The following is a 27,158-nucleotide window of genomic DNA, read 5'->3' as shown; positions in this document are numbered from 1 at the left end:
TGTATGTACATAGGTTGTATTATATGTATTATAGTTGGATAGTCATTGAGAACTTGGTTTGAGCTAATACATTAACGCCAATTATTGTCAGTTAGTATAAGTGTCTTCAAGGGCACAAAAGATACTCGGCAGGTCACAGGAGTCTTATTTAACGTTAAAAATTAAATGGCCAACGACAAATGTTTCCTTTTTAAGGAAGAAAAAAACATGGGTCAAAATCTAACTATTAATTTAGGGCGATTACATGTAACCCTTTATGCAGAAAACATATTTGTCCGTTTATTTATGAATGGCATATGTCGTTTCAAATTCTTAAGCCTACCCGGAAATATTAGTCAATTGTTGTTTAGAAACGAGACACTTGTTATCTATTTTTGTTAATTGTCTACTATTTAAGTTTCAAACTGAATAATTAAACAATAAAAGATTGAAATCTTTAATGTCATTATTATTTCGTTTGATGTTATTATTTTGACAAGTTCTCCTACATTTCTTCAAATATGGGATTCACCGTTATTGATCATTGTAAAGCAAGGATAAAATATCACCAAAAACACTCCAAAGGGTGATTTCGCCCTTATAGATTTAGGGCCGAAATTGTTATGTAAAATCATTCATCACAATATTTTGAGTCAAAAGTTAAGACATCTTTCTGGTGCTGCATCTTCGGTCGACGTGTTGGAATGCGTTACTTTAAACGGATCTTATGAAGCACCATGGCGTTTGCCAAACTGTGAAATTACATAGGTTTCTATACTTGTCTACTAGTACATATTTCCGTTATCTTTTGTTGTATACCGATCATTAAATCTATATAAATAAGATTTTTTTAGCATATTATTGTGAATTTGCCAGTAGAGCGAATTTGTAATATAAACACTTCGTAGTACATATGTACCTGTAGCAGTAAATGTGATATTTGTTCGCTAAACTTCAATAGTAAAAGAAGAAGGCCTATGATATGTGTATTACAAATTTCAACAATAAGAAAAAGATTAATTTTAAAATATTGGTAAGAAATTATCCACGGCTGTGGAGTCATCGCTACCTTGAATCTGTTTGATCTACGAAAATGTTCATGCATACCTACATATTGAAGCTACAATCATTAATTGCATTTACTTGCGGATAATTGTATCTGTGAAGGTTTAATGTTGATGTATAGAACAATGTATCATGTAGGAATACTGGCATATATGAATTTGCTCCAGTAATTTACTATCATTGTTTTAGCCTATAATAATCGTTGTTGGATATATGTAATTATAAACCGGTCAACGACATCATATTATTCGAAGATGTTCCCGTATTGCTTCGCCGACAATTCACGGTTACTACATTTGTATTCACTGATATCCCAAGCCAGAGCCAATGACTCACATGGTGGCGTTTTCAAATTCAGTTATGTGACTTCTGACCTGAAAACATACATACATAGATCCAGTAATGTATGTATGTTTTCAAAGAAGTTTTGGATTTGGTAATGTGCTCGTCGATATGCGAAATTATTTTACTGTAAAACATCTAATTGGAATCTAATAAGAATGCTATTTTACATACATTGCATGTTCATTTGGCACATTTGGCACTAGAAAGCAACACAATTGCAAATCAATTACATTTTTACTGAAAGAATGCAAATGATGGTCTACTTTTGCTAGAGAAATGTAATATTAATAGAAGTGGCTTTAGGTGTTATATGGTTGTCAAGTGACAGTTTGTCCATAGACAAAGCTAAATAATTTTAGCATCAGTCGTATCTGACGTTTGGTGCTCGACGTATGTCCAATAAAAACTTCTCTGTTCGTTTATATTACTCGCAAGATGGGCAAGCATCGGTAAAAATTGCATAATACATTCAAAAACACACAATAAACAACAAGTAAATTGATCCGATTGTATTCCGTGCGACGTAGCGTATTTATAGAGACGTACCGCGTAAAATTGACAGCAATTATGTATTCGTAAGGGCCCCTATATTCTTATTACATCTCTCTGACTGTTGCATTATATCTATTCATAAACTCTTTGTTTTTTTTTTGCACAGGTGTTGTGAGTCCATATTTTTATTATGCGAAATTCAATAAGACTTATAACCGATGAAACGGCACGGTAATGTATGCATGTACATACATATTGCAATCGGTATTTATCAATGCGAGTTATCCATTTCTGTTGGATTAGTTTATTAGTAAACGACTTTGTTCAAAAAGTACACTAGTTATTTATTTGTATAAGATTGCTTTTTTAAACGCATCTTCCAACTATTTATCTCCGTGATTTTTCGCGGAATGTGTCTACCACGTAAATTAGGAAAATAATATCTCATAATTTAATTTTATATGCATAATTAAATAATTTTACATGTATATTATTTATAAATATACATGTATTTTATATGTATATAAATTATTTAATATACATACATAAAGTGTGCTAAATTTTTAAAAAACTTTTTTTCCGTTTGCCATCTTGTCTTAGAGACTTGAGTATACATATAGTTAAGTTGTAGAGTAATACATCATTGGCTTCTATGTATGTACATACATACATATGTAATTAGCCTTTGGCAAGCTTGGCGAGAGAGGGGTACTAGCCAATGCAAATGACCAGGACCATGATTTACAATTTAAATTATGGCGATTTTTTTTAGCATAAATCAATAACTAATAAACACAAAAAAATAAAAATAGATTGCACGTATTGAAAAATAAATATATTTTTTTACGTACTACAGCTGGTCTGAAAAAGTAACGATACTACACCAGAGCCCGGATTTTCTTTTGGAGGCTCTGTCCTTTGGAGACGGTAGTAAAAGAAACGTTTCAGTGTGAATGCTTGATAGTGTCAATTTTGTATGGAAAATTCTAGAGAGACTGGATACGTATATATGTATGTAAATATATTGTAGTTGCTAGATTTATTGATATCCAAACCGGGACATTTTAATTGTATTTCCCCCTCCCCAGTACAGATATTACAAGAATGATTACAAATTACATTTAAGATCATTCCTTTTATAAACTAGTATTTTCCTTCTTTTTTTCCAGTTTCTTTAGTTAAAAAGATTAAATCGATTTTCATTTTTTTTAATTTCTACTTGACAAAAAATTGCCACTTTAATTTTAATAACTTATTTAATTAATTCCTTTTAAATTTTAATTATTAATTTTTTAACTGTTTAATTGGATCTTTAGGGGGATTAAATGAACTTAATATTGCCAAAAAAGATTGAAAAAAAATGTCATTCTTAATCTCGCTTTTTTTTCCTTTTTTAACCATGAATGTGGATCTACGGTGACATTGAGGTTGAGCGCATTTTTTTAACTGCGGGGGGTCGGTATTTCTGAACAATGAAAGGTCAATAAGCAGCTATCGAAAACCGGGACATTTGGTTGTCCCGAAAGGTCCTTTTTGGACGCCGGGACGAGAGGCTTGAAACCGGGACAAACTCGGAATACCAGGACATCTGGCAACCCTAATTGTAGTTAGATTTTTTGCGTTCTCCCGCTTAAATTTTACGAGAACGTTCTTACAAATGGGAAGTTGTGATGCACATAAAATGTATCTGTATATGGCAGTATTGGTCTATCATTATGAACCATTTACGTTTTTATAAAACTTAAATAAATGCCACATCTACGAAAAAGAAAAGTATACAAGCTCATCTCCAAAATCTAATTTAAATGTTTCAAAATTGTAATTATTACTGATGTAGGCGTATTGAGGCAGCTAATATCGTAAGAATAAAACTAATTAGGATTAATTGCGCAAAATGTGACATCTGCAGTTCATGGTCAATAGATCAGCTGTTACGTCTGTATTGTGTGTTTGTGAGCTAGTGTTGGTGTTTATCTGTCAGAGGTCGGCGAGGTAGCAGGCGCTCACTTGGCGTCCGTTTCTCTCGTGTTTGAGTCGCGCCCCCTCAGCCCCTGCGCCCCACGATCGCCCCCTAGGGCTCTGCCCTCACACCTTCGTGTCCCCGCGCGTTTTCCGCATCCTTCGCTGTCGGCCGGTCGTGACGTGATGATCGCTAAAATGTAAACACGTCCACAATGCTCAAGTTTTGGAAGAATGCCGGTACGTATGTGCACTTTCCCACACGCGTTCGTACCACTTTCACAATGTATTTTTTTTTGTGCAATGCCAAATTTTCACTAATTGAATTATCGTTAAATATTGCGCATTATTAGTGCTTTCAACTGTTATCGAACGGGATGGCTTTACGTCAACCTTGATGCTACGTCATATGTGAGGAAATGAAAGATCCACTAAACGAGGGTCTTGAATTGAACGATCAATGAGAAATTTATTATTTACGTAATTTTTAATTGGAACATATGCAGACATATTTTTCATCTTTGTTTATATTTATTTGAGTGCAGTGTCTTTGTTCGAATTTGGCTTTAGAAATTCCATTTACATAATATCGTATTAAAATCTATAGTATGATATTGTTTATATTTCGTAGGCAAATAAAACAATTAAAATTATTTGTTTGTAATGTTTTGCATAGCAGACTAACATACATACACATACATCCATTCATTTTTACAAAGTAGATATGATGAAATGTGAAATAATAATGTTAATCTGACTATTATATGATAACCTTTTACATATTATCTCATTAGTTCAATTTGAATGCTTTCATTTGAATATTACCTTTTATTTTGCGTAATTCGTTATTTTCACTAGCTTATTGTTGTATGTATGTCTCGCCAAAAACATGCGCTTTATCTAATATTTTCGTTTTCAGCTAGAGGCAAGTCAAAATTTCCTACAAGGCCGCCCGAGACTCTAAAGGAGCCGACTTCACCATTGAATTTGGACGACACAAATAATTCTGATTTATCTCATCTTCATCAGTTCGACTTAGAAAATTCCGAATACGGTACCTTTATCTTCATATGTTGTTTGTATGTAATATTTTCAAAATTGCTAATGCAATCAATTTCATTCTGTACAGATAATGATGAACAATTTTACGGTGAGACTTCTCGTTTGTCGAAAAATCTCGAGGAGACTCTGTCAGACAAGCGTTCGCTGGCACATTTCTCCGAATATATGGAATCGATATCTTCACAAGCTTTAGTAGAATTTTGGGTAGAGGTTGAGAATTTTAAGGTCGCTGTGCACTTTCTTTCTGATGAGGCGATCGATGATCCCGCTCAGGAAACTGTCGAAGGAACGACCGGTTCTGAATCGACGTTGGCGGATATTACAAAGTCGCAGCATATCGTCAACGGCTCTGACGATGATCGTAGTGAAAGTTTGAATTTAGAATTGAAGTCTTCGAATGTTAGAAGCAGTAAAATTAATTTACCAAGTATCGATGAAGATGAATGTAGTGATCCGAATAACTTAAAGAATAAAATTTTAAATTTTGCTATAGGGATATTTAAGAAATTCATAGCTCTTGAATCTCCCAACAGATTAGATATACCGGATGACGTAAGAAACGCAATCGTATCTTCTATTTGTCATCCGGAAGGTTTGATCGAGCCGGATATATTCCGAGTTGTACAGAAGCTTGTATTCGATAGAATAAATAATCAATACTTTGAGAATTACCTTCAAAGTGTTTATCATTGTAAATATCAAATAGATATATTAACTAGTGGCAGTTTAACGATTGAGGACATTATTTACAATCAGATGGCGCTCTTTTATTTCATGGAGTATTTGGAGCAAGAGCAGTGTAGTCCTTTATTAGAATTCGTCATGGCCGTGGTAAATTATAAAGAGCATTTAAAAACCAACGTCAACTATGACCCCGAACAAGCGCAGAACGATGCTATCATATTGTATGATAAATATTTTTCACTGCAAGCTACGAATTCTTTGGGTTTTTCGTCTGATATTCGTTTCTACGTTGAGGAGAATATTTGTCGGGACGGTGGACCGGCGCCAGATTGCTTCCACAGACCGTTCAGATTGGTTTTGAACAAACTGAAACAGTACATAGTCACATTCCTTACTTCGCAGTTATATTATAAATATTTATCGGAGATGATCGGCTCTGTTCAGAGCGATTGGCAAACCACCAAGAAGCACAAGAAGTCTGCGTCTGATTGCAGCAGCGACATGAGCACGAGCACGAGGAACACCTTACTAGCCATGGGCGACATGCCGAAGTGTAACGGCAGCACGTCGTCAATGAGGATAGACTCGAAGCAACTGTATAATGGAGATATGCTGTGGCGCAGGAAATCGGATAAAGGGTTGTGTTTAGGTAGGGTGAACAGTTTGGGGAGGTTTGAGTCGACGATGGAGCCCGATCCCGAGAAGAAGGATCCGTCGGTGATAAAGCGGGTCGTCAGTAAGTTGGTGTACGGCGAGAAGGACAAAGCTAAAGAGGAGTTGGCGTGGCAAGTGGCGCACATGATTGTGAAGGATATCACCGATGTCACAATGGGCAGTCCTGATGGCCAATTATGATAAGATATAAACAATTGTGATAAAGATTATTTTTAGTTTGTTGTATGTGCAGATTATTTATGACATTTTGTTAACCATAGACATTTTAAATATCAGCTGTTTAGTTTTTAAATAAAAATATATTTCTTACATGAATTTATTAGAACGATAAAATTTTGTTTGAATCTAACCTCTCATTTCAATTATTACCAATCGGTCTTTACATATAATTCAATACAATATTATGGATAAAATTTTTATGCTAACATAAAACATGAAAAATTACACACAATGTAAAACAAAATACGATAAATTAAATTTGATCAATTAAATTTTATCTTGTGACTAAATAAAACTATATACATACATACATATATGCATACGGAATTAATAAATAACATTAAATTCGACTAAAATAAACGTTAAAAAATGTATTTTAACTTAATATTAATATATTAATTCATTTTACGAATGAAAACACCTTTGTGGGATACATACATACAAACACACATTTCACAAACTAGATAACAAAATAAAACATTACATATAATTAAAATTGAAATGTTGACTTCACCTTATTAGCTACGAATAATTTTACTTCCATATTATTCAGTCATAACTTTAATCAAAGTTGGCAATATGTTCTTATTTCAAATTATAAATTGAACAAGATTGGCAAGGTTTCTCTGATCTTAATATGTATACTAAAATACATTTATAATGACTATTTTTTGTTACAGAATAAACACACGTACATATTTTTTTTCATCAATTCAACAAACCTGACAATTATTTGAAATACATACAAATAAACACAAAATTGGCGATATAAAATAAAATAATTAATAATAATGTACACATATACACATACATCGAATTTTTTCTTTGTGGATTCAACACTGTATAGGTACTACTTAAATATATGCAGTGTAATTATAAAATTTGATCCCTGTATTTAGATAAAATATCTAAGATTATAATTATTGTTACACTATTCAATGGATTTGTTTTCAAACAAAATCATCATGTATAAAAACACTTAGCTTTTGTATATTATAAATGCAATACTAAAATAAAACTAGTTGCTTGAGGGTCGTCAGATCGATGACGATAGGTTGATGCTGTTTAGACGTGAATTGCTTGAAAGGTGAAGACGAGAAGGTGGCTCGGGGCGTAAAAGTGGAGTACGAACTGTTGGTTCCGACCCTTTCTTATTGTTTAAACAGCATATTGGAAACCATCGTCTATATATCAGCGCGTTGAACAGAGCTTGGAGTGGATTCATCACAGCCTGAATACATACATACATACATATTATTTTACATATACATATTACAAGTAAAACCACATGCTGACAGAACTCTTTGAAAAAATATGCATGGCTGTCTTCACATGGCTTTATAATTGTATATGCGTTATTATAAGTGTAATGATGTATTTCAATACAATTACTTTTATCTAATCTACCAACATTCTACATATAGTGTAATGCCTTTTAATACCATTGTGTGGGATTTTTCGATATCTGAGAATACGTTATCTGAATCCCCTACTAACAAAGTTGCACAAAAATAATAATGGTTTTAATTTACAATGTATGGTGTTATTTCTAATCATAATTTTTAATCTGCAGTAACAGTAAAATTTAAATTTAGCTTCAAAGTTCACCAAGTGGGCACCTTTTTTTTCGACTAAGGAAGGACGAATACTACAAGTGTAGTACTAGTAATTGTTCTCGCATCTTTTGCAAAGAAATGACTGCAATGAATGCTTATGGTATATTTAGTACCCGGTATGCGCGTTAATTGAGACTATTTTTGTATGAATTACTGTTATCTAAATACTTTTTTTCTCTAAGCAAGACATTATTTAGCTGCCAACAGGGGTGTTCATTTTATTTCAAAATAATGTTCTCAAAGGAGTCGAATAGTTAAAAAACAGGCAGTAATGTTTATTAAGAACAGACGGACCGATATTGTTAAATATATGTGCAAGCCTAAAGTAGGTATAAACCTGCCCGACAAAAAAAAGAAACAACGGATCTTATCTATAATATTTAACACGAAAATATTAACATTGTTATTGATTTGTGATTTAATTTATTAAAATACATATTATATTTTATCCATATATAAAAAAATAGGCCAATAGGATAATATTGGAAAAATGAACAACACCCAAAAAGAACCCACTTGGCGAACACTGCTGTACGCCAATTTTTAAATTAGTTGAACATTCAAAAAAATTATTTGCCTCGCATAATTCAAACATCACAGAAGTTTGATGTCACCTTGCATACCGTTTCAGATTTCTCGATATAATTGATTAACCCTTTGAATGCTGACCAACGCCGATCGGCGTTTTGCCAAAAAATCCATGGGACTGAAAAACGCCGATAGGCGTTCTAGTTTGAGCTTGTACAATGTAACGTACAAGCTCAAACTCGCTTGTACAAACGATCGACAAGCGCCAGATAGACTGAACCACAGATTAACGACACGTGTACCTTATGCGTGCGAATTGCTCGCACTTACACTAAGCGAAATCTACCCGATGTCCCGACTACCTACCTTGTACACGTTCTATGCTTCTGATACTTTAGTTCCGAAATTTGCCTTATTATACTCGCCAGAAAGATCCAACTCAATTTTAATAATTGCATCTGTGCACATCGAAAGGTTACTCGTCATCTGATGTGCAATCTATCATTCGTGAAGTCGAGAATTGCGTTTAAAGCAGCCATCCAGTTAATCTGTGGTTCAGTCTGTCTGGCGCTTGTCGATCGTTTGCACCAAACCCACAAAGTAAACAAGTATATTACCCGCTAAGCCTTTCCAGGTATTATTGAAAAAAAAATGCATTGAACATGGGTCGTGTAATCCATGTCATTCATTTGTCAACGTTTATAAAGACTCATTTACACCGGAAGTTCTAAATTTATAACCATAGCAGAATTTCTCAATGGAAATCCCCAACTGCCGAGTATTTTAGATTGTGGCTTGGGATTTAGATTGTGAGCATTACATTTTAACAACAACGAAGAAGATGGAAGAAGACTTATTTTGCTTATTTTATATTGTTGCAAGAATTATTAGAGAGTCTAAACACACCTTTACAAAACTTTAGAATTCTCGGCGGTAGTTATATAGGGTTTGTTTGGATTACCTACAATTTTTATACCTGCTTTCTATTGGATGTCTAAATAATTCAGTATAATCCATTTATATATAGAGGTTTTTCTCTAATATCAACAACTCCTTTAATTTAAACCAAAAACAAAACAAAAAAACTTACCATGAAATACCAAAATCCTATAATAATTTTAGTGGGCAAATTAAACCACAGAGTCCACAGTAGAATTCCATTTATAAGATTAGGCAACCAACAACAGATGAAAACAACGTTGATTAAACAAAATTTAAATTTTATATTTTGAGCGATGAATCTTTCCTTGTTGGTGATCTAAAATACATTCATGGTTATTAATAATTTTTCATACACAAGCATCTATTCTGTACGACTTTAAAATACCTGATTTAACGGTCTAAATACAACAATCACAATGTCTTTCGATGACAAATAATAAAGGATCGGGTTAGCGATCATCACAACTGCTATCGGCAGGTAAGTGGCGATGTAATTGGGAAGAACGTGTTTTAAAGCAGCCCCCAGTGAATTCATATCATGACACCTAAAAATCAATTAAAACCCTCAGGTACAAGTACATCCATTTTCATTATTAACATTGTTATGTACTTTAATGTGACTCACTCGGCTCTGGGATAGTACAACATGTATAGACCAATTCCTGTCGAGAGGGCGGGGAATCCCCAAGCACATATATGGTATCGTATAGTGTACGAGTCCCTTTCTTTCATGAACTGATACGTATCAATGGCGTAGCACAAAGTCCAGCACCAGGTAGCCGTGTAAAAGTATTGCGTCCAAGCCTATAAATGCGATCAAGATTGAAGAGTACTTTTGCATAAGTGGAAACGGCATTTAGCCGTGGCCGTGGGAAATATAAGAACTCACCGCTGTTAATGCGCAAAATACCACATTTGACGTATCGCTATCTACGTCTATAAGTTTGTTGAAGTGCATCCAAACCAATGATCTAACAAACACACCTGAAATCAAAATATGCATATGTAAATACTTTAATACATTTAATCATATATGTTACAGAGTTCACTCCGGTTGGTTTATGAACATATTGGTTTGTTCATACACGAACTATATAGGTTTTAGTTTAAGTATGTAAAATTCAAAAGCTATCTTCAAATATATTCCCATCAGGTGTTGCATGAAACTTTGAGATGTTAACCGTTTGCCCGCGGCCGTCTTCTATGGAAGCTTTGGGCGACAAGTCTATAGCGCAGCTGTCTTCCATAGAATTTCTGAACTTTGCACGGGATTTTGAGGCTTATATACGCCTATTTCAACTGTTTTAAGGTTCAAAATTGCTTGAATATATTACTTAGAGTTGAATGCCATCTATTCAATTTGCTTAAAATGAATATATACCAGTCAAAATTAGTTTTGTGTGGAACCATACTGAAACCTCGTTTATGTGACGTCACGTCTTCATACAATTGAGACGATACGTCTCAATTGTATGAAGAATGATTATTTGACAATTAAGCCAAAACTACGAGATATATTATGTATTTTATTGTTTAAAATAATACTTTATGTGTTAATTAACATATCTGGTTACTTGAGTAAATATTAAAATCTATATTTAAGGTCGAAAACTCGATTGCCAAATTCGCGAAAAAGGTGCCGCGTACAGGGCTTGTTCGCTATATTTATTGCCGTGGGCAAAGGGTTAAAATGCCAAGTATTAATTGGAAGTCATTATCGATCACTGTCAAGCAAGAATAAAATATCACCTAAAACAGTGTACCATGTATATGTGCTAGGAGTGCTACGTTTATTTTCGCACGTTTAAAATTATCTAAAAAAAAAAAAACACGTGCCACGTACCACTCAGTGTGTTTTCGCCCCTACATGTATTGTAAAACCTGGTATATTTTCTTACTGCTGTTAATACTCCGGATATGGAGTCTGGGAGCAGTGGGCTAGTTAAGAAGTTGTGCATATAACTTATATAAATCTAAATGCATGTTAGAGAAACCATTAAATAAAAATGATTTTATACTATAGATACGTATAAAGGTCACAAATTTGATTGAAGAGTCAGAATAATGATCAATGGGAAAAATTGCACAACTTATCCTAGTAGACAAAGATATGAAATGATTTCATTTACATGCATATCAAAGAATTTTATTTCAGAAATTAAAAACATGCATATTATACTAGTTTTCCCAAAATTTTAGCATTTTATTATATTTACAGTAAATATGCTTTTGATGATACGAAATTAAGCATGTAAATATACGCATTGCCATTTTAAATGACAAAGTTCACTGTGAATTGTTTACAATTTGATTACACAACAATTTAAACGCAATTTTTATTTTAAATATAAATACAATCAATAATGATAGTCACTGCTTATTCATGGTATACTAGATTACGTGATTAATATGAAATGTATTAACACAAAGCAAACCGCACTAAAATAAACGACGATCATATATTTCTATTTGGTAATATTGTTCATAATTTGATAGACACAAACCTACATATTACATATTTACAATTTACCTAGAGATGCCAACAAATCAGCAACGGCTAGCCACATTATTATTTGTTTACCTCTAGTGTTAGACGAAGTGGAAATCTTTTTAGGATAAATCTGAAATAAACGATAAATTTACATATAGATTCAACTCGAAGTAATTGTGGTCGATTTGTATATTATTAATACCTGATATATAGCTCCTAGGATTCCAATAACGGAAGAACACACGCATACGATATTATAAGAAAAGGAATTGAATTCATTCAACATCCTTACAGACAGGTCGGTGTTGTAACGGCCATTGTGGCAACAGAACGTTTGTATTGTAGGATCGGCCATGGTACCGTTTTTTAATGCTGAAAATTGTATACATATTGTGTTGAAGGATAATAAAAATATTAAGGATAATATAAAACAAGTATACAAACTTAAGAGGCAAGGATAAGACATTTTATATCAGACTTATTGAATATGTGTTGACAAATAATTGTATTAGAATGCTAAATGGAATTAAAAACCTACCTGCGTCTTTAAAAATAACCCACAAAATACTCATATAGTATGATAAGAAAGTGTTATAAATTTTTAATTATTTTATTTAATATTTAAAATTGACGTTCTTTTAAACTTACATACATACATATGTAGCCTATGAAAGCAAAGCAGAATTATAAATGTTTTAAAATTTTAAAATCAAGTCAGATCATTTCAATTAAAATTGATCACTGCATTGATCAGTGTTTAATTGAAATTATCTGACGTATTCGATATTTAGTAAGCGCTTTCAATACTGAGAGATCAAATTTCAAGTTCTAGTTATCGAAGTTCAAATATAGTAAAAACTAACCTAATAAAGCATAGCTTCAAACGTTTATAAATTTTAGTAAATAGTTGACAGTAAATCGAACCAGTTCTCTATAATGTCATCAGCAAAAATTGACAAATTGAACGCTATCAGTTGTCAAAACAATATACAAAAATGTGCTCTAAGATTTTTATGGTCTAAAGGTACAACGTTTTGTCCATGTATCACGTAACAAATTTTCAATTAAAAATTTTCACAAGTATGAAATCGTTAGAGCCCCCTCTCCATCTATAATAAAATGAATCATTTTTTTGTCTGTAGAAATATATTAGTCAATTTACATATATTTACTAGGGGAAATACTATGTATAGTCCAGAGAGATGTAATAACAATAGAGGGGCCCTTACGAATAAATAATTGTTGTCAATTGTACACGGTACGTCTCTATAAATACGCTACATCGCACGGAATACAATCGGATCAATTTACTTATAAAAATGTATCTCATGTTGTTTATTGTGTGTTTTTGAATGCATTGTGCAATTTTTAAATATGCTTGCCCATTTTTCGAGTAATTTAAAAACAAACAGAGAAGTTTTTATCGGACATACGTCGAGCACCAAGCGTCAAATATGACTGATGCTAAAATTATTTACATAGATCTGTCCATGGACAGAATGTCACTTGACAACAAAAGAACACCTAAAGCCTCTTCTATTAATATTACATTTCTCTGGTATAGTCATTGCTCATACTAATATCATTGATGATTCAGTTTTTTTAATTAAAAATAAAAATCCTATGTTGTACCCTCGATGATGCTCCTGCAAACGATTAATGGTCTGTTCATACATATCCAGCACGACCCGTATCCCGCAGGTGTCCTGCAAGTGCGGATAGTATTTTTTGGTATATTATATGGACGTATTCATACTCCATTCGCGCATGCGTATTTACGCATTCATGCGCGTCCATATAGAATGTACTAAAGAATACTGTCCGTACTTGCAGGATTCGGGTCGTGCTGGATAGGTATGAACAGACCTTAACTAATCAATATATTATTTTACTATTAATTGGCGTTAATGAATTATTTTAATTAATATAGCCAACGAATATTGCGGGACCAGAGACTAATGTTTCATTTAGTAGTTATACAGTGTGGAAGAGACCAAAATAATTGGCTAGGTGGTAAACATATAAATATACATACATACATATATGTATTGCTATTGATTACTAATGAATAAGAATACCGTTATGACTAATATTCACAATAGTCACAATCATGATTTGAAATAAGGTGTACTAGAAACAATTTAGAATGTCTCCTATAACTTTTTAGAGTTTTTCGTTGCCAAAAATCGTATTCAGTAATTATTATATTTATATTACAATCTGTTAAGACATAGAAATATCTATTTAACGATATCTGTATGGTATTTTACTTAGATCAAGGCGAGTGTAATTGCGCTCTTGAACTCCCCGTTTCTTGTTACACAACTGCTTTCAACACCTCTCCCCCCGTCCAAAATTTAATTATTCTTAATAAAAAATAATTATTTTTCAAACATTTTGGAACGTTTTAAATGGTTGTTTACTTTTTTGCCAAATGTAGTGCAGAATTTATTATCTTTTGAGAATTATATAAGTGAAATATGTAAACTAATATTCACATCACATTCGATGAAAAGTCGAAATCGGATCTTCGAAGACGTCTAGCATATTTTGAATTATGTACATATGTGTAAAACAAGATTTATGTACATACATATACATTATTTTTGAGAAATATATGTACGTATTAGGTTAAAAAGCAAGGTTTTATTATTTAATTTCTATTTTATAGGTTTAATTGAAACAATTATTCGTGATTTAATAATTATTTTATTAATTTTAAGCAATCGATTAAACAAGTAAAAATATTGTTATTTTTGTGATATTTTGTTTTATTGTGCATTTTTACTTGATATTATGTTTTTCAAGTATCTTAATTCTAAGCATACCATATTATATTTATTTTTCGATCACTGTATTCGCATCGACACATATGTATAAAAAAATAGTGTATCTACTTATATATTATATACATATAATATAGTAATAATTCATGAATTTAAAATAAAAATACAGTCATATTTTTAAATGTTTGTTTTAATACTTATAAAATGTATATCTTTTTATGTTAAATAATTTAATAATTATAGATACCTCTTACAAAACAATAAGAGAATATTTAAGTAAATTTATTTCTAATAAATAATTATTTTGCATTCAAATACACAGCAGTAGGTAATTATAAATTAAGTTATTGAAGTTTAATTAAAAAAAAAAAAAAAAACAGTATTGATCGATGATATTAAAATTTCAGAATTCACCATACTTCTCGGCATTTTCCCATGAAGTCTTTTTTCATTCCTGGTGGACAGTCGCCGTGATTTTCGATTTGCACATGATTGAGTTCGGGTTCCTCCATCTTCCTATATCCATCAAGAGCACCACCAGGGTTATAGTGCACGTCCAAGTATGAGGGAAAATTATCCTCATAATCGCCAGTATCATAATCATAATAATTAGAATCCGATTTGTCTACTTCATTGTCCTTGTACAAATCTTCAAGGGTGGGAAGGTGTGAAAGAAATGCGAATGTTTGGATAAATATTAAGCAAACCACGAGAGCACCCAGCACTTTTGAAGAGAACATAATTCAGGAGGAGAAATCACGTCCTAGTTGAAATCTAGAGAACTCAAGAATGCATCTAAAATTTTTATTTCACATTTGGTTTTTTAATTGGGGGAAACCACAACGTCCTGGAAATATAAAAATGCCTCTAATTGGTTCTTAGAGTGAGATAATACTTTTCCTGTTTTGTATACCAATTATTATATAAATATATAAATAAACCGCAAACTTTATGTTCAAAATTTAGGACGGCTTTTGCGATGCAAATAAAATTGTGTATGCATGGATGTTAACTAAAACAACGTATCTACTTTTAGTTATTTTTTCTTTTCATATTTATTCTTTCGTAAATGCTCGAACGCGTTTTTTTTTTTTTTGATTTTTTGTGTATAAATTTTTTTTAAAACGTTTTATATTAATTTCGCACACATGCAACAAGTATTAAAAACAAATTTGAGTTTTCTAAATTTTCGCATTTAATTAATTCATTGATGTAATAAATATCACATTTAAATCACTTTATTTTATTTAAAACCATTTAGTTTATTAGTAGATATTTGTAAATAAATTTTTGCGTTCCTAAAGTCATATTTAGAACAGACACGACATTATCTCTTTTTTTATAATTACCAAAATTATATATTATAATAGTAATATAGTCTTTATCACACTTTTTCTACGCACATCTTTGACCTATGTATAGATACATACATACATACAAATATACAATTATCATGTAGATCAGCGGTTCCCAACCTGTGGTACGCGTATCACTTGGTGGTATGCGAAAAAAAATCAGTAATGGCGGACATGCAGAAATAAATGATTTACAATCATAAATATAAATATTTTTTATATTAATTAATAAACATTATCATAATTAATTATAGTCGACGTATCAATGAATTCAATAAATCAAATTTAATTTGTTTTGTAAGGAGATTTAAATTTAAAACGATTTTTCAGTAATAGAAGTATGCCGAAATAATATAAAAATATATTAAACTTTGAGCATAATATAATTGAGACTCTGCAAATAGCTTTTTTTCCACAAAATTTCTTAACAAAACAGATCCATTGCGTCTACCCTTTCTTCACATTCCTTACCATGCAAGTACTATATATTATAATCACACTTGCAATAACAAATTTCATGAAATACAATATTTTTTGTATGGTGGTACAATTTAACGTAATGTTCTACCAAGTGGTACGCGAGTCAAAATAGGTTGGGAACCGTTGATGTAGATAATAACTTGGTTCCATCGACAATGTTGCCTCTCCCAAGTATTTTAAATAAAAATAATGGCGACTATTTGGAGTTCCTAGAGAAAACCAACTTGCAATTTCCATTGTGGTCTGGCAATTGATTTTGTGGACAGTTAACTGAAGCTTCGATTACGCTGAATGTATTGAGGTTGGGTTTCTGTATAGTAGACGTATTGGCTGAAGATGTATCTGTTTCAGGTGCTGCCATCGTCGTCGTTGTGTCGACTGTCGCTGCTTCTACTGTTGTTGTCTGAATCTGATTAGTGTTTGGTTGTAGTTGGATTTTAACACTTTCGCAGAATCTCTGGGGAACGTATAAGTTGCAGCCAGCGTCGATAGAATACCGAGTTGGTATGAAGCAAGTGTACTTCCAGTAGCACCTCAAACCATTCACTATTGTCGGAGGAATGCCACGAAGTTCTTTTGAAGAAGAATAGGAGGCGAGACAGAGAAAGACGAAGAAATAGTTTCGTAAAGCAGCCATGTTGGATGTACCTTAAGCTTTACGGACGACCTGAAGATACTGACGGATTATCGATTCAGGCCTCGCTTTTAAATAGTTATACCAACTCAAACTGCGTAACGTCCGCTTGAGATAAGGAGCTACGTGCATAAGGACATTCATGTCCACTTATGGGTAAAAAAAGTGTTCTGCTTAGGTAAAGTGCAAAGTTCAACCGTCCATGTAGTACGTGACCATCTGAAAACATTTTTTAGGAATTCTGTTTTGTATACATATGTACATTACACAAGTATGCGGGATTCACCGATTAAGTCATCGTTGAATGACGTAAGGTGAGGGTTTAGAAATTTGGATTGAAATTTGCATCGATGACGGATTGGTTTTTATGAGGGCTTTCATGTGAGGATATTTCATAATTTTTTCATAGAAAATAAATATAAATGAACGACTAAAATATTTTGATTTTGTATTTTATAACTTACTCGATATACATGTAATACAATGACAATAAAAATATAAAGGCCATATAATAAATTTGGTGAATTACAAATTGTCATCGGTTAAGCTCTCCGTTTTTGTAACTACAGTTTCATTATTTTTTGGTGGTAACACAGCTATTAGAACATCTTCGCAGAATTCTTCCGGCGCCCACAAAGTACAAGCTCCATCCATAATATATTGTACACATTTCCGTTTCCAGGAGCATCTGCATCCTTCGACGAAGGTGATGTTATCGGTTGAGTCGATCAAGGCATTTTGACAGTATCCTACAAACGAGATACTCAAAATTAAAATCAGGAAACACTTCCCGAATAACGCCATTCTATATTAGAGATATGATTTCACAAACGTTGTGACCTCTGTACTGAAGTTTAGCATAAAATGATTTCCAGTTATATACGTTGAATATGATAAGATTTTTTTCTTCAATTTAGCAACATAAAAATAAATACACTTAGTGATAATGTTTTTTTTATATAAGAGACCTACAGATATAAATATACATACATACATATATTAGTATAATACACAATGTTAAATACAATGTTGAAATACTATGTCAAGATAAGATCAAACATTTAAAATGTTCAAAAGTTGAAAAGCATTTTTAGGTAATTTTTATTTAACAAATATTCAAAAACCACAGACTGAACAAATATCCCACATTTGAAAACGGTATGCAAATATAATTAGCGAAGATGTATTTATTTGAAAATAAAATAAACGTGACGAAAATGTTTAGCAAGAAAAAAAATTTAATTCAATCTAAGAATAACAGTGCTTAGTAATCTTTTATTAATATAAAATTTTAAAATGAGAATACAAAAAAATCACAGATATCTATCTGTAAATATATTTTATCAAGTAAAGCTCATTTCAGAACAAGTATCACAATATTTGTGTAATTTAGAATTTATATTATAATTTTTGAAAAAATAATTTACACGTCACACTTGTTTGTCATTTATTTAATTGATAGCGTTTTATATTCATGTACATTTACTGTGATATACATACATACATACATTGATATACATTTAGATATAGCGAATAAAATATGACATGCATATGTATTACAAATTGAATTTTAAAATTAAACGATTATAATATTCTATATTTTACTGATTTATTAAACATATAAAGTAATATATATATATATAAAAAAAAAAAAAAATTATGCTACAATGGGAGTTTTGTCCGTTGTAGACAATGGATTGGGTGTCGATGTTGTTCCTGGTGATTCAGATACTGGACTAGGTGGGATATCGATCATCGGCGGTGATGGTGTCTTTTTCAGAGGAATCACATCCAGAGATGGAGCTGGGAACAGTTGAACAATTTGATTTGGACTAGTGGGACTAGCAGGCGCCGCAGATGCAGCTTGTTGGCTTAAAACTTCACAAGGAATCGTGGTGATTTCAAGTTTATTGCCCTTGGTGACCGATATAGTACAATTAGATGTGCTTATCACGCCGTTGGGGAGCACATTTGGATTTTTATTGTTTTCATTGCTCAAGGCAAAAGATGAAGCTATTTCACATGGAATTGTTGTAGTTTTAGTACCATCTGCATCAGTGACCATTAATGAACAGTCTTTAAGATCGCTGTATCTTTGCACATTAGACTGTTCTTTGGGTCTCGTATAAGCAGAGTCGGAATGATGATAGTGGTGGATGTTGTTTGAGTGTCCACTACTTCTTGCCAAATTCCACACTGCTAAGCCGGTCAATAGGTTATTCATTCCCGATCCCGAATCTCTATGATATACGGGAACGTATGTGGGACCGCCATAAGAAGGTTGACCGTAATGAGGGGCAAATCCTTGACCGTATCCTCCATAGCCACCGTAGCCTCCATAACCACCATATCCTCCGGAAGGCTGCATATGGTAATTAGGATTAACTGCTGTAGCAGGTATGTACTGGTGATTGTTCACTGTATAATGAACGGCAGCTGGTTGTTGTGGATAGTGCGAATTTTGCGTTCCGAAGTTCGAAGTAGGAGTGTGCGGATTATTATTAGAAGTTCCAGATAATCCCGTGCTCTGAGGATATGCATGTGTTCCTGTTGGGGAATTTGAGTTTTGATGAGCATTGTTCGCCGTGTGTGGATAATGAGCACCGCTAGTTTGAGTGCCAGATAATCCAGTGCCAGTAGGGTATGTGTGTAATCCTGATGATCCAGGACTTTGAGGATACGTATGTGTTCCTGTAGGCGAAGCAGAGTTTTGATGGACAGCATGCGCCGTTTGTGGTTGATGAACGGTTCCGGATGTTGCATGGTTTTGATTTGAAGCTCCAGATAATCCTGTACTTTGAGGGTACGAGTGTCCTGCAGAGGGATTACTACTGGCGACATTGTGAGCTTGCTGTTTTGGAACTACGAATCCGTAATTAGTGTTACTACTGCTACCGCTTGGATTGTGACTGTTGCCGGAAAGAGATGGACTTGAAGGATAACTATGAGTATTGTGACTTGGTGAATAAGACAGATGAGCTGAACTGTGAGCTGCTGTAGAATGGTGTATTGAAGGACTCGAATGGCTTGTATGATGACTTCCACCGAATCCACCGAATCCTCTGCTGGATCCTCCTCTACTTCCTCCACCACTTCTACCTCCTCCACTGCTTCTTCCTGGCAGTGGGTCTCCAGTCACAAAGCATACCACGAATAGAAGCAAACAAAATGTCCAGATTCTCATTTTTGTGAAATTCAATAATATTAGTATTTGTTTAACAAAGTACACAAGGTAATCGATTGAATTATTATGTGCAATGGCTGTCGTCTATAATATCGCTTAATGATATTATTATAAACAGTTCGAAGAAACTTCAATGACGTTTGAATAACCAGCGATAACAATAAATTCAAATTGTGGGACGCGAGTAAGGCATTTTAATTTATGATTTTTTTTTACAGATTTAACAGAAAATTATCCATATTTTATATATGCATATATAACTATTATCTGTATTATATTAAGTATACACATGTATATATGTACATGAATTGAAAATGTTTTTACCTGAGTAAATATAGGTATAATATTGCATACTCCATCATTACTTTTGTTTGTATGCATACATATGTATGTATGTATGTAGGCATGTAAGTTAATTGTTACGGTACATAAACTAGTTATAATAATAAATAATAGCCAATGAATGTAATTAATCACATAAATAAGGACCCTTAATTAATGTAATCGTTTACGAAGAAGGTAAGTTAAGTTAGGTATTAGGTTATGTTGGTTTGGGTTATATAAAATTATGTATATTATGTCAGGTTTGGTTAAAAAATTATAATAATTATTAATAATCACATAAGCCGTGTTATATTAATGATTATAATCGGATTTATCACATTGACATATGTACATACATATACATATGGATATATGTATGTCACGTATAATGTGTGAGATGCATATTATATTGGTTGTGGCTATTTGCAGGTACTATATCTGCGAATTATTGGCTATATGCAGGTACTATATCTGCGAATTATTGACTATATGCAGGTACTATATCTGCGAATAATTGGCTATTTACTTCTTGGCTATAGCCTTCTGCGCATGCGCATCCGATTATAATTTCTTATATTTAACGTATGCTAGACTTGCTTAATCAATCGTTCATTATACATGAGGCAAATAAATTTCGCACGTTATTATAATAGATTTATATCATTTAGCTAGTTCGCGGCTTGTACTTGTATGTAGGTATTATACGTTGTATATGATAATAATTTTCTAACAATTAATAATATTAACTAATTTGGATTATATTTTTTACTCTACGTCACTTAACGAGTTCGAACTAAATTTTAAGAGGTTTAAAACAAAATTTTAATAGTAAACACGCTGACAGTGACAGTTCACGCGCATGCGCAGAAGGCTTTGCGCCTGTTGCAGATATAGTACCTGTAAATAGCCAATAATTCGCAGTTATAGTACCTGCAAATAGCCAATAATGTGCCGATATAGTACCTGCAAATAGCCACAACCTATTATATTTACAATTTTTAATTTATTTATGTACGTAGTAGTAGCAATAGATGAAGTTTTGTGATCATGTGGAAATTCGAACTCGAGATTTTGACTGATTTGATCTAGAAAAAATGTGTTTGTGTATTTTGAAGATGTTTTGGATACCGTTCGTCCTATCAAAATGAAACTTAGTATCGGTTACTGAAATTTTTAACAATACGACCTAAATTATTTTCAATATTTTAAGTTGACCGGAAATGGTACCTCCCCTTAGGAGTGACCTTTTCTTAAGTTTTCAAATCCAATTATCTCCTAAACCGCTAACCAAATCAGACAAAATGTTATACAAATTATAAATTAAGAAGTAGTACTTTTACTCTAGAGAACCGAGATTTCTTATGTTTTTCTCAGAAACCTTTTGGTTTATTAAATTGAAATTTCATATTTAAAAGTTTATGCTTAATACCAAGTTATATATAACATTTGGTGAGCATCCGTCAACCGGAAGTGGCAGTTTACTCTGGTTCGATGTTTCTTCCACTATTTTATAACGTACCATACTGTTCTTTCAGTTGTTTTGTTGACTTAACTATATATTTTAAAATATGATTATAAATATCGGTACACACGATTTGAGAATCTGTGTTAATTAAAATTCACTTGTAATCTGAATGCCTGACCTTTAACATCATATGGATGTTCTTGGAAATATTTTGATATGTAAGAGCCAGACTAGAAAAGTTTTTTCAGATTTTAAATTATTTATAATTATGAATGTATTGTGATTTTAAATAAAAAAATGAATTAAAACAAATAATGAAACATTTCTTCATACAACATTATGTTTTGCTTAAGCGCCTCTAATAGCATCTTTTGAACTCCTTCACCTCACTTTCGGGTGATTTTCTATTAGTTGCTTATTATACAGGAAAAGACGTGGAAATGTTCAAAATTAAAACATACATTATAAATAATACTAAAATATATTCAAATAAAAATATATATACATTGATGAAAATAATAATCTAAATCACATGCATCATATACACTATAAGTTATTGCATTAAATATATTATACATTTTCATGGGTAAAATAGATTAAAATCTTGTCACATAGACACACTTGCTGCAAAATGTGACCCTGATTTATATGACAATTGAATAAATTGCATGGAATGATAAACATGTACATATGTGGTATGTTAATTTGGATCAGATTAAGTGCCACTGAATAGTCACAAAATTTCCAATCCCAATTGTATTAAATGATGTGGCGGTTCACTTTGAATTTATTTTACAAATAGACTGTACATGTATACATATGTACTTGCATATATGCCACTATGAGTATTTAGAATTTTAGCAACATTGAAGAGAGATGTGTTTGCATTTAGCTTTCACTTACTGCATTATATAAAGAAAAGAGAAATCGTATCCAATTGAAGTATCAAAAGTGAGAGAAATCTGCAGCGCACTTATGGAATTATATTTATTATTTTTAACTTAAAATTAGTATAATATCAATTTTTATTGACAGGAACGAGACTATTTATTCGGGTGACTTTTCTGTCGCCGATTCCGTAGTAGAGCTTGTCGTCGGTTCTGTTGTAGATTGTGATGTTGATTGTGCTGTAGATGTCGTCGATACAGTTGTAGTGGATGTTGCAACTTCCGCTTGCGTCGTGGTTGATGATGTTTCGACAATGGGATCAACCGTTGTGGTAGAAGTAGACGATACCTTTAAAGGTATGACTGACAATGGAGGTGCATCATACAGAGCCATAGCAGGAGGGCAATTGCCAGATGCCGGATCGCAGTTTGTTTGATTGTTTGTTGCGTTTTCTTTCGGCGCCATTTTGGATAGATCAGCGCAAGGCATATTAACCATTTTCTCGGTAGAGTTTTTAAATATCAATGTGATCAAACAATTAAGACCGTTCGCGTCTGGCGTTCTGTTGGGGTTCGCACTTTCGGCATTTAGAGCAAACGAGGAGACAATGACGCAGGGCAATAAAGTCACTTCTGTTTTACCATCAGAAGTTATGGTCAAGGTACAATTGGACAATTGTTCAACAATGGGATCTGGTGGTAGAGCATGAGGATCATTGGTGGTTGCATTGTTACCGTAATAGTTATAGTGATTGTTAGTGGTGCGTGATCCAGACCTGGCCAAATTCCATATAGCTAAACCGGCAAGGATGGCGCCAAAAGTATTGCCGCTCAAAAATCCAGATTTACGTTGATAACCCTGATTTCCTAAGCCACCGAAACCACCGAAGCTGCCTCCTCCTATTCCTCCATAGCCTCCATATCCACCACCACCGCCATATCCGCCATATCCACCACCACCGCCATATCCACCGTGTCCTCCATATCCAGGTGGTGCTCCTCCATATCCACCATAGCCACCGTAAGCAGGGGGATGTCCACCGTATCCAGGAGCACCATATGCAGGAGGTGCTCCTCCATAATTTGGAGCGTTATACGAAGGATGTGCAGCATTATAAGGAGGCGGTGCTCCAGCATGACCGGCGGCATTGTAAGCAGGCGGTGCTCCAGCAGAGTATGGTGGCGGTTGAGCATTATTCACTGGCTTATTATATGACGGATTGTTATTGGAAGGATAAGATGGGTTGCTTTGAGCTGGATTGACGTTGGAAGCTTGACCGTGTTGTCCAGTTCCCGAACCTGACAATCCAGTGCTTGCTGGGTATGCATGTTGAGCGTTCGATCCAGAGTTTCCACTGCTTGCTGGGTATGCATGTTGAGCATTTGATCCGGAGTTTCCAGTGTTTGTTGGATAAGAATTTTGAGGAGTTTTGGCACCAGATGTGCCAGAAAGTCCTCCGCTAGATGGATACGACGGTTGTTGGTTGAAGCTCACTCCACTGCTTTGGACAGGTGTTGCTGTGTCTTTTTTTGGTACATTCCATCCCACGGGTTGATTGTTGCGAACAGGTTCTGGTGCTTTCTTAGGTGCGGTGTTGTGTCCCGAGTAGCTGAGGCTGGCTAAATCGCTATGACCGTAGTTTCCCGAGTTGGATGAAGGTTGTTTAGAGCTGGTGCGACGACCGAGAGAGCCGCCGATCTTCTTGCGAGGTTCTGCGAGGCAGTTGACCAGGAAGCCGATGAGGCAGATTAGCACGAGTCCGGACCACTTCATGGTGGTTGAGGCACTGGATTAGTTGGGTCACACGCACTGAAGAGGATCGTCGCAAACACACCCAATTGGATAATTGGTTTAGGTACAATTTATCAATTGAACCAGTCCATTGGCGGCTTTGACAGCTAGCGCCAGCAAGTCTTTCGTCCACTGACGAGCTCGTCCACCGTTCCGTTCCGCTCGAAGGCCTCCTGCTCTGAGTCACGCGATCACTGTTTGTGTATTCAACCGTCTCGTCATTCAACAGTAACAACACGTACCGAACTAAATGGTACACGTTATGGCGTTTGTAGAGGGGAAGACCGGTTCGTCAAAATTAAATTGAGAAACACATCTTTCAATCAATGCTATCGTAAAGTAAATCTCAGATAGAATGCCAGATGACAAACACGGTCATTCTACTTGATGCTATTTTCTTATAATATTCTCGTATAATGTTCCGATTGTTATAGACATTACTAACAAACTAACCAGTAGATTCTATGACAGAATCACTAATAACCATACTAACACACTTGTGAAGAGTCTCGGTGATTACAAAAAAATATCTATATATACCCTTCAGGTATATCACACAGATTACCTAAACACAATCTGCTTTAGGTCATCGACTTTAGTTAGTCTTTAATTAATATTATGTATTAGATGTATTATGAGCATTTATAAGGATTGTAAATAGGTTTTTGAGCTCTTTTCCTATTATGCTGTAGATTAACATTAGAATAATGTAATACTATGATTACTAACCAAATTAAATTAAATTGTAAAATAGAAAATGATCAGTAGATCAGTAGCTATTAAAATAGATATAAGATGTATTGTGAACATAATCTCGTAATAATAAAAAGCATTTAAAACAACAAACATGCTATTTTCTAATTGGTATATTTCAGAATTCAGGATTTTAATGAATACACCTGTCTCACGCCTTATGTACATACATCATATGTAGATACACAAAAGCCGCAAGTCAATGGAGACAAAACAACATTGAGGTCGATAATTATCACCACATTTTCCTCTAATATACATTTAGCCAGCAGTATGGCACTGTGGTTGCGTTTATGTTTAGCACCGAGAGGTTACCGGGTTCGATGCCGTGCTAATATTTAATACTGCTGGTCGGATTTGGATATTTGTGACTCCAAGTCGATCGTTTCTTATCAGAGTTTGCCAATTTATCTGATTTCATTATTGAAACGGTTCCTCTATCAAATTGGCAAAAACCATTCTATCCGCTGTCAAAAATATCTGAATTTTATTTATGTACAATATGTAAAAATTTATGTACAAGTCTAAATCCATAGATGTCTCTATGGATTAATTAATTAATTGTTAATTTCGTGTTCTTCAGCCTCTGGAAATACAGCGATTTATGTAATAAAAATACTCCAACGTTTGTAATTGATTGTAAGTATTTGGCAGCATCAAAAAGAACAGCTAACTTTAAGCAAAAATCCATAATCCATAATTTTTTAATAAGGAATAATTTAATATTGATATACTTGCATATATGGAAATGTAGACAAATAAAAATTATTCGTACTGAATGTACACGTCTTTCCTTGTCAATTGTGATTATTTGGATTATCCGGATTTTTCATTATCCGAGCTACCTTCATCCCCAATTATTCCGGATAATCTAGGAGGTTCTACTGTATTCTATTGTATTTCTCGAGGGATTGAATAACTTTATTGATTAAATTTATTAAATATGTACATTTTAATTTAATTTGTATTTTAGTTAAAGATAAAACTACTTACTAACGAGCTATTTTTATTATTATTACTAGAGGTAGGATAGTCACAGTGCTTTCCATTGTTCGGCAAACCTTTAACAATGCATTTACAACCTTTGAACAATACACGGCCCCCTCAGGCTCCGGTGACTAATTATTACATACCTCCTTTACGTTTCACTTACAATTACAATTTGCCTCTTATCCGATCGTTTTCATACTTTGCCATATTGCTCATTTTGGTTATCAATATAAGTAAATGGATCCTCCGCCATTACGATGGTGCAAAAATATCGTGTAAGACGCGTTTGATATCTGCCCAGCGAGATAGTCGTTGTCGTTTATCCATCGTTTGTTTATTAGTTTTAAACATAGATGGCGGCAGTAAAATAAAATTATTGTTTTTATTCAAAATCATTATTTTATATTCAAATTATAGAAGAGGAATGTTTTTAAAAAACTTTTTTTTATAA

General features: G+C 33.4%; 5 protein-coding genes across 7 annotated transcripts; 1 reads left to right on the top strand and 4 right to left on the bottom strand.

The window, feature by feature from the left end:
- The first annotated feature begins 3,802 nt into the window (after positions 1-3,802).
- On the top strand, positions 3,803-6,862 carry pkaap (A-kinase anchoring protein pkaap). Its single transcript, XM_077445111.1, has 3 exons — positions 3,803-4,080; positions 4,760-4,894; positions 4,970-6,862. Exons 1-3 carry the CDS (start codon positions 4,056-4,058, stop codon positions 6,439-6,441), a joined length of 1,632 nt encoding a protein of 543 aa, XP_077301237.1. The 5' UTR covers positions 3,803-4,055; the 3' UTR covers positions 6,442-6,862.
- LOC143921744 (G-protein coupled receptor 143-like) lies at positions 6,551-17,061 on the bottom strand. 3 transcript variants are annotated; one of them, XM_077445117.1, is made up of 8 exons: positions 16,903-17,061; positions 12,260-12,429; positions 12,097-12,187; positions 10,456-10,550; positions 10,192-10,370; positions 9,952-10,111; positions 9,715-9,882; positions 6,551-7,711 (listed from the first exon to the last, which is right to left on the bottom strand). In XM_077445117.1, exons 1-8 carry the CDS (start codon positions 16,913-16,915, stop codon positions 7,517-7,519), a joined length of 1,071 nt encoding a protein of 356 aa, XP_077301243.1. In that variant the 5' UTR covers positions 16,916-17,061; the 3' UTR covers positions 6,551-7,516. The 3 variants fall into 3 exon arrangements, with proteins under 3 accessions (XP_077301243.1, XP_077301245.1, XP_077301244.1); XM_077445119.1 differs by lacking the exon at positions 16,903-17,061 and adding an exon at positions 12,982-13,070; XM_077445118.1 differs by lacking the exon at positions 16,903-17,061 and adding an exon at positions 12,921-13,061.
- Positions 16,018-17,444, bottom strand: LOC143921751 (uncharacterized). The gene is made up of 2 exons (XM_077445131.1): positions 16,833-17,444; positions 16,018-16,318 (listed from the first exon to the last, which is right to left on the bottom strand). The coding sequence occupies exon 1, from the start codon at positions 17,313-17,315 to the stop codon at positions 16,875-16,877; it is 441 nt and encodes a 146-aa protein (XP_077301257.1). The 5' UTR covers positions 17,316-17,444; the 3' UTR covers positions 16,018-16,318; positions 16,833-16,874.
- An 813-nt stretch (positions 17,445-18,257) lies between these two features.
- Positions 18,258-20,565, bottom strand: LOC143921740 (uncharacterized). Its single transcript, XM_077445113.1, has one exon. The coding sequence runs from the start codon at positions 20,494-20,496 to the stop codon at positions 18,970-18,972; it is 1,527 nt and encodes a 508-aa protein (XP_077301239.1). The 5' UTR covers positions 20,497-20,565; the 3' UTR covers positions 18,258-18,969.
- A 2,190-nt stretch (positions 20,566-22,755) lies between these two features.
- Positions 22,756-25,478, bottom strand: LOC143920844 (uncharacterized). The gene has a single exon (XM_077443831.1). It carries the CDS (start codon positions 24,944-24,946, stop codon positions 23,333-23,335), a length of 1,614 nt encoding a protein of 537 aa, XP_077299957.1. The 5' UTR covers positions 24,947-25,478; the 3' UTR covers positions 22,756-23,332.
- Between the last annotated feature and the right edge of the window lie 1,680 nt (positions 25,479-27,158).

This window comes from Arctopsyche grandis, chromosome 13 (genome assembly GCF_051622035.1).
Source record: "Arctopsyche grandis isolate Sample6627 chromosome 13, ASM5162203v2, whole genome shotgun sequence".
Taxonomy (NCBI): Eukaryota; Metazoa; Arthropoda; class Insecta; order Trichoptera; family Hydropsychidae; genus Arctopsyche; species Arctopsyche grandis.
The sequence above is the reverse complement of the archived record's forward strand: the minus strand, read 5'-3'. Positions and strand labels throughout refer to the sequence as shown.

What these genes read in the sequence shown, in the direction of transcription:
- LOC143921744 (XM_077445117.1), bottom strand. An exon ending in TGATTTGTTGGCATCTCTAG is followed by an intron (nt 10,551 to 12,096) that starts GTAAATTGTAAA and finishes TTTTGATTTCAG; the next exon opens with GTGTGTTTGTTAGATCATTG. An exon ending in TAGGATTTTGGTATTTCATG is followed by an intron (nt 7,712 to 9,714) that starts GTAAGTTTTTTT and finishes GTATGTATTCAG; the next exon opens with GCTGTGATGAATCCACTCCA.
- LOC143921751 (XM_077445131.1), bottom strand. Translation starts at nt 17,315, where the DNA reads ATGGCTGCTTTACGAAACTATTTCTTCGTCTTTCTCTGTCTCGCCTCC.
- LOC143920844 (XM_077443831.1), bottom strand. Translation starts at nt 24,946, where the DNA reads ATGAAGTGGTCCGGACTCGTGCTAATCTGCCTCATCGGCTTCCTGGTC.
- pkaap (XM_077445111.1), top strand. Translation starts at nt 4,056, where the DNA reads ATGCTCAAGTTTTGGAAGAATGCCG. An exon ending in CAAGTTTTGGAAGAATGCCG is followed by an intron (nt 4,081 to 4,759) that starts GTACGTATGTGC and finishes TTTCGTTTTCAG; the next exon opens with CTAGAGGCAAGTCAAAATTT. An exon ending in CTTAGAAAATTCCGAATACG is followed by an intron (nt 4,895 to 4,969) that starts GTACCTTTATCT and finishes CATTCTGTACAG; the next exon opens with ATAATGATGAACAATTTTAC.
- LOC143921740 (XM_077445113.1), bottom strand. Translation starts at nt 20,496, where the DNA reads ATGAGAATCTGGACATTTTGTTTGCTTCTATTCGTGGTATGCTTTGTG.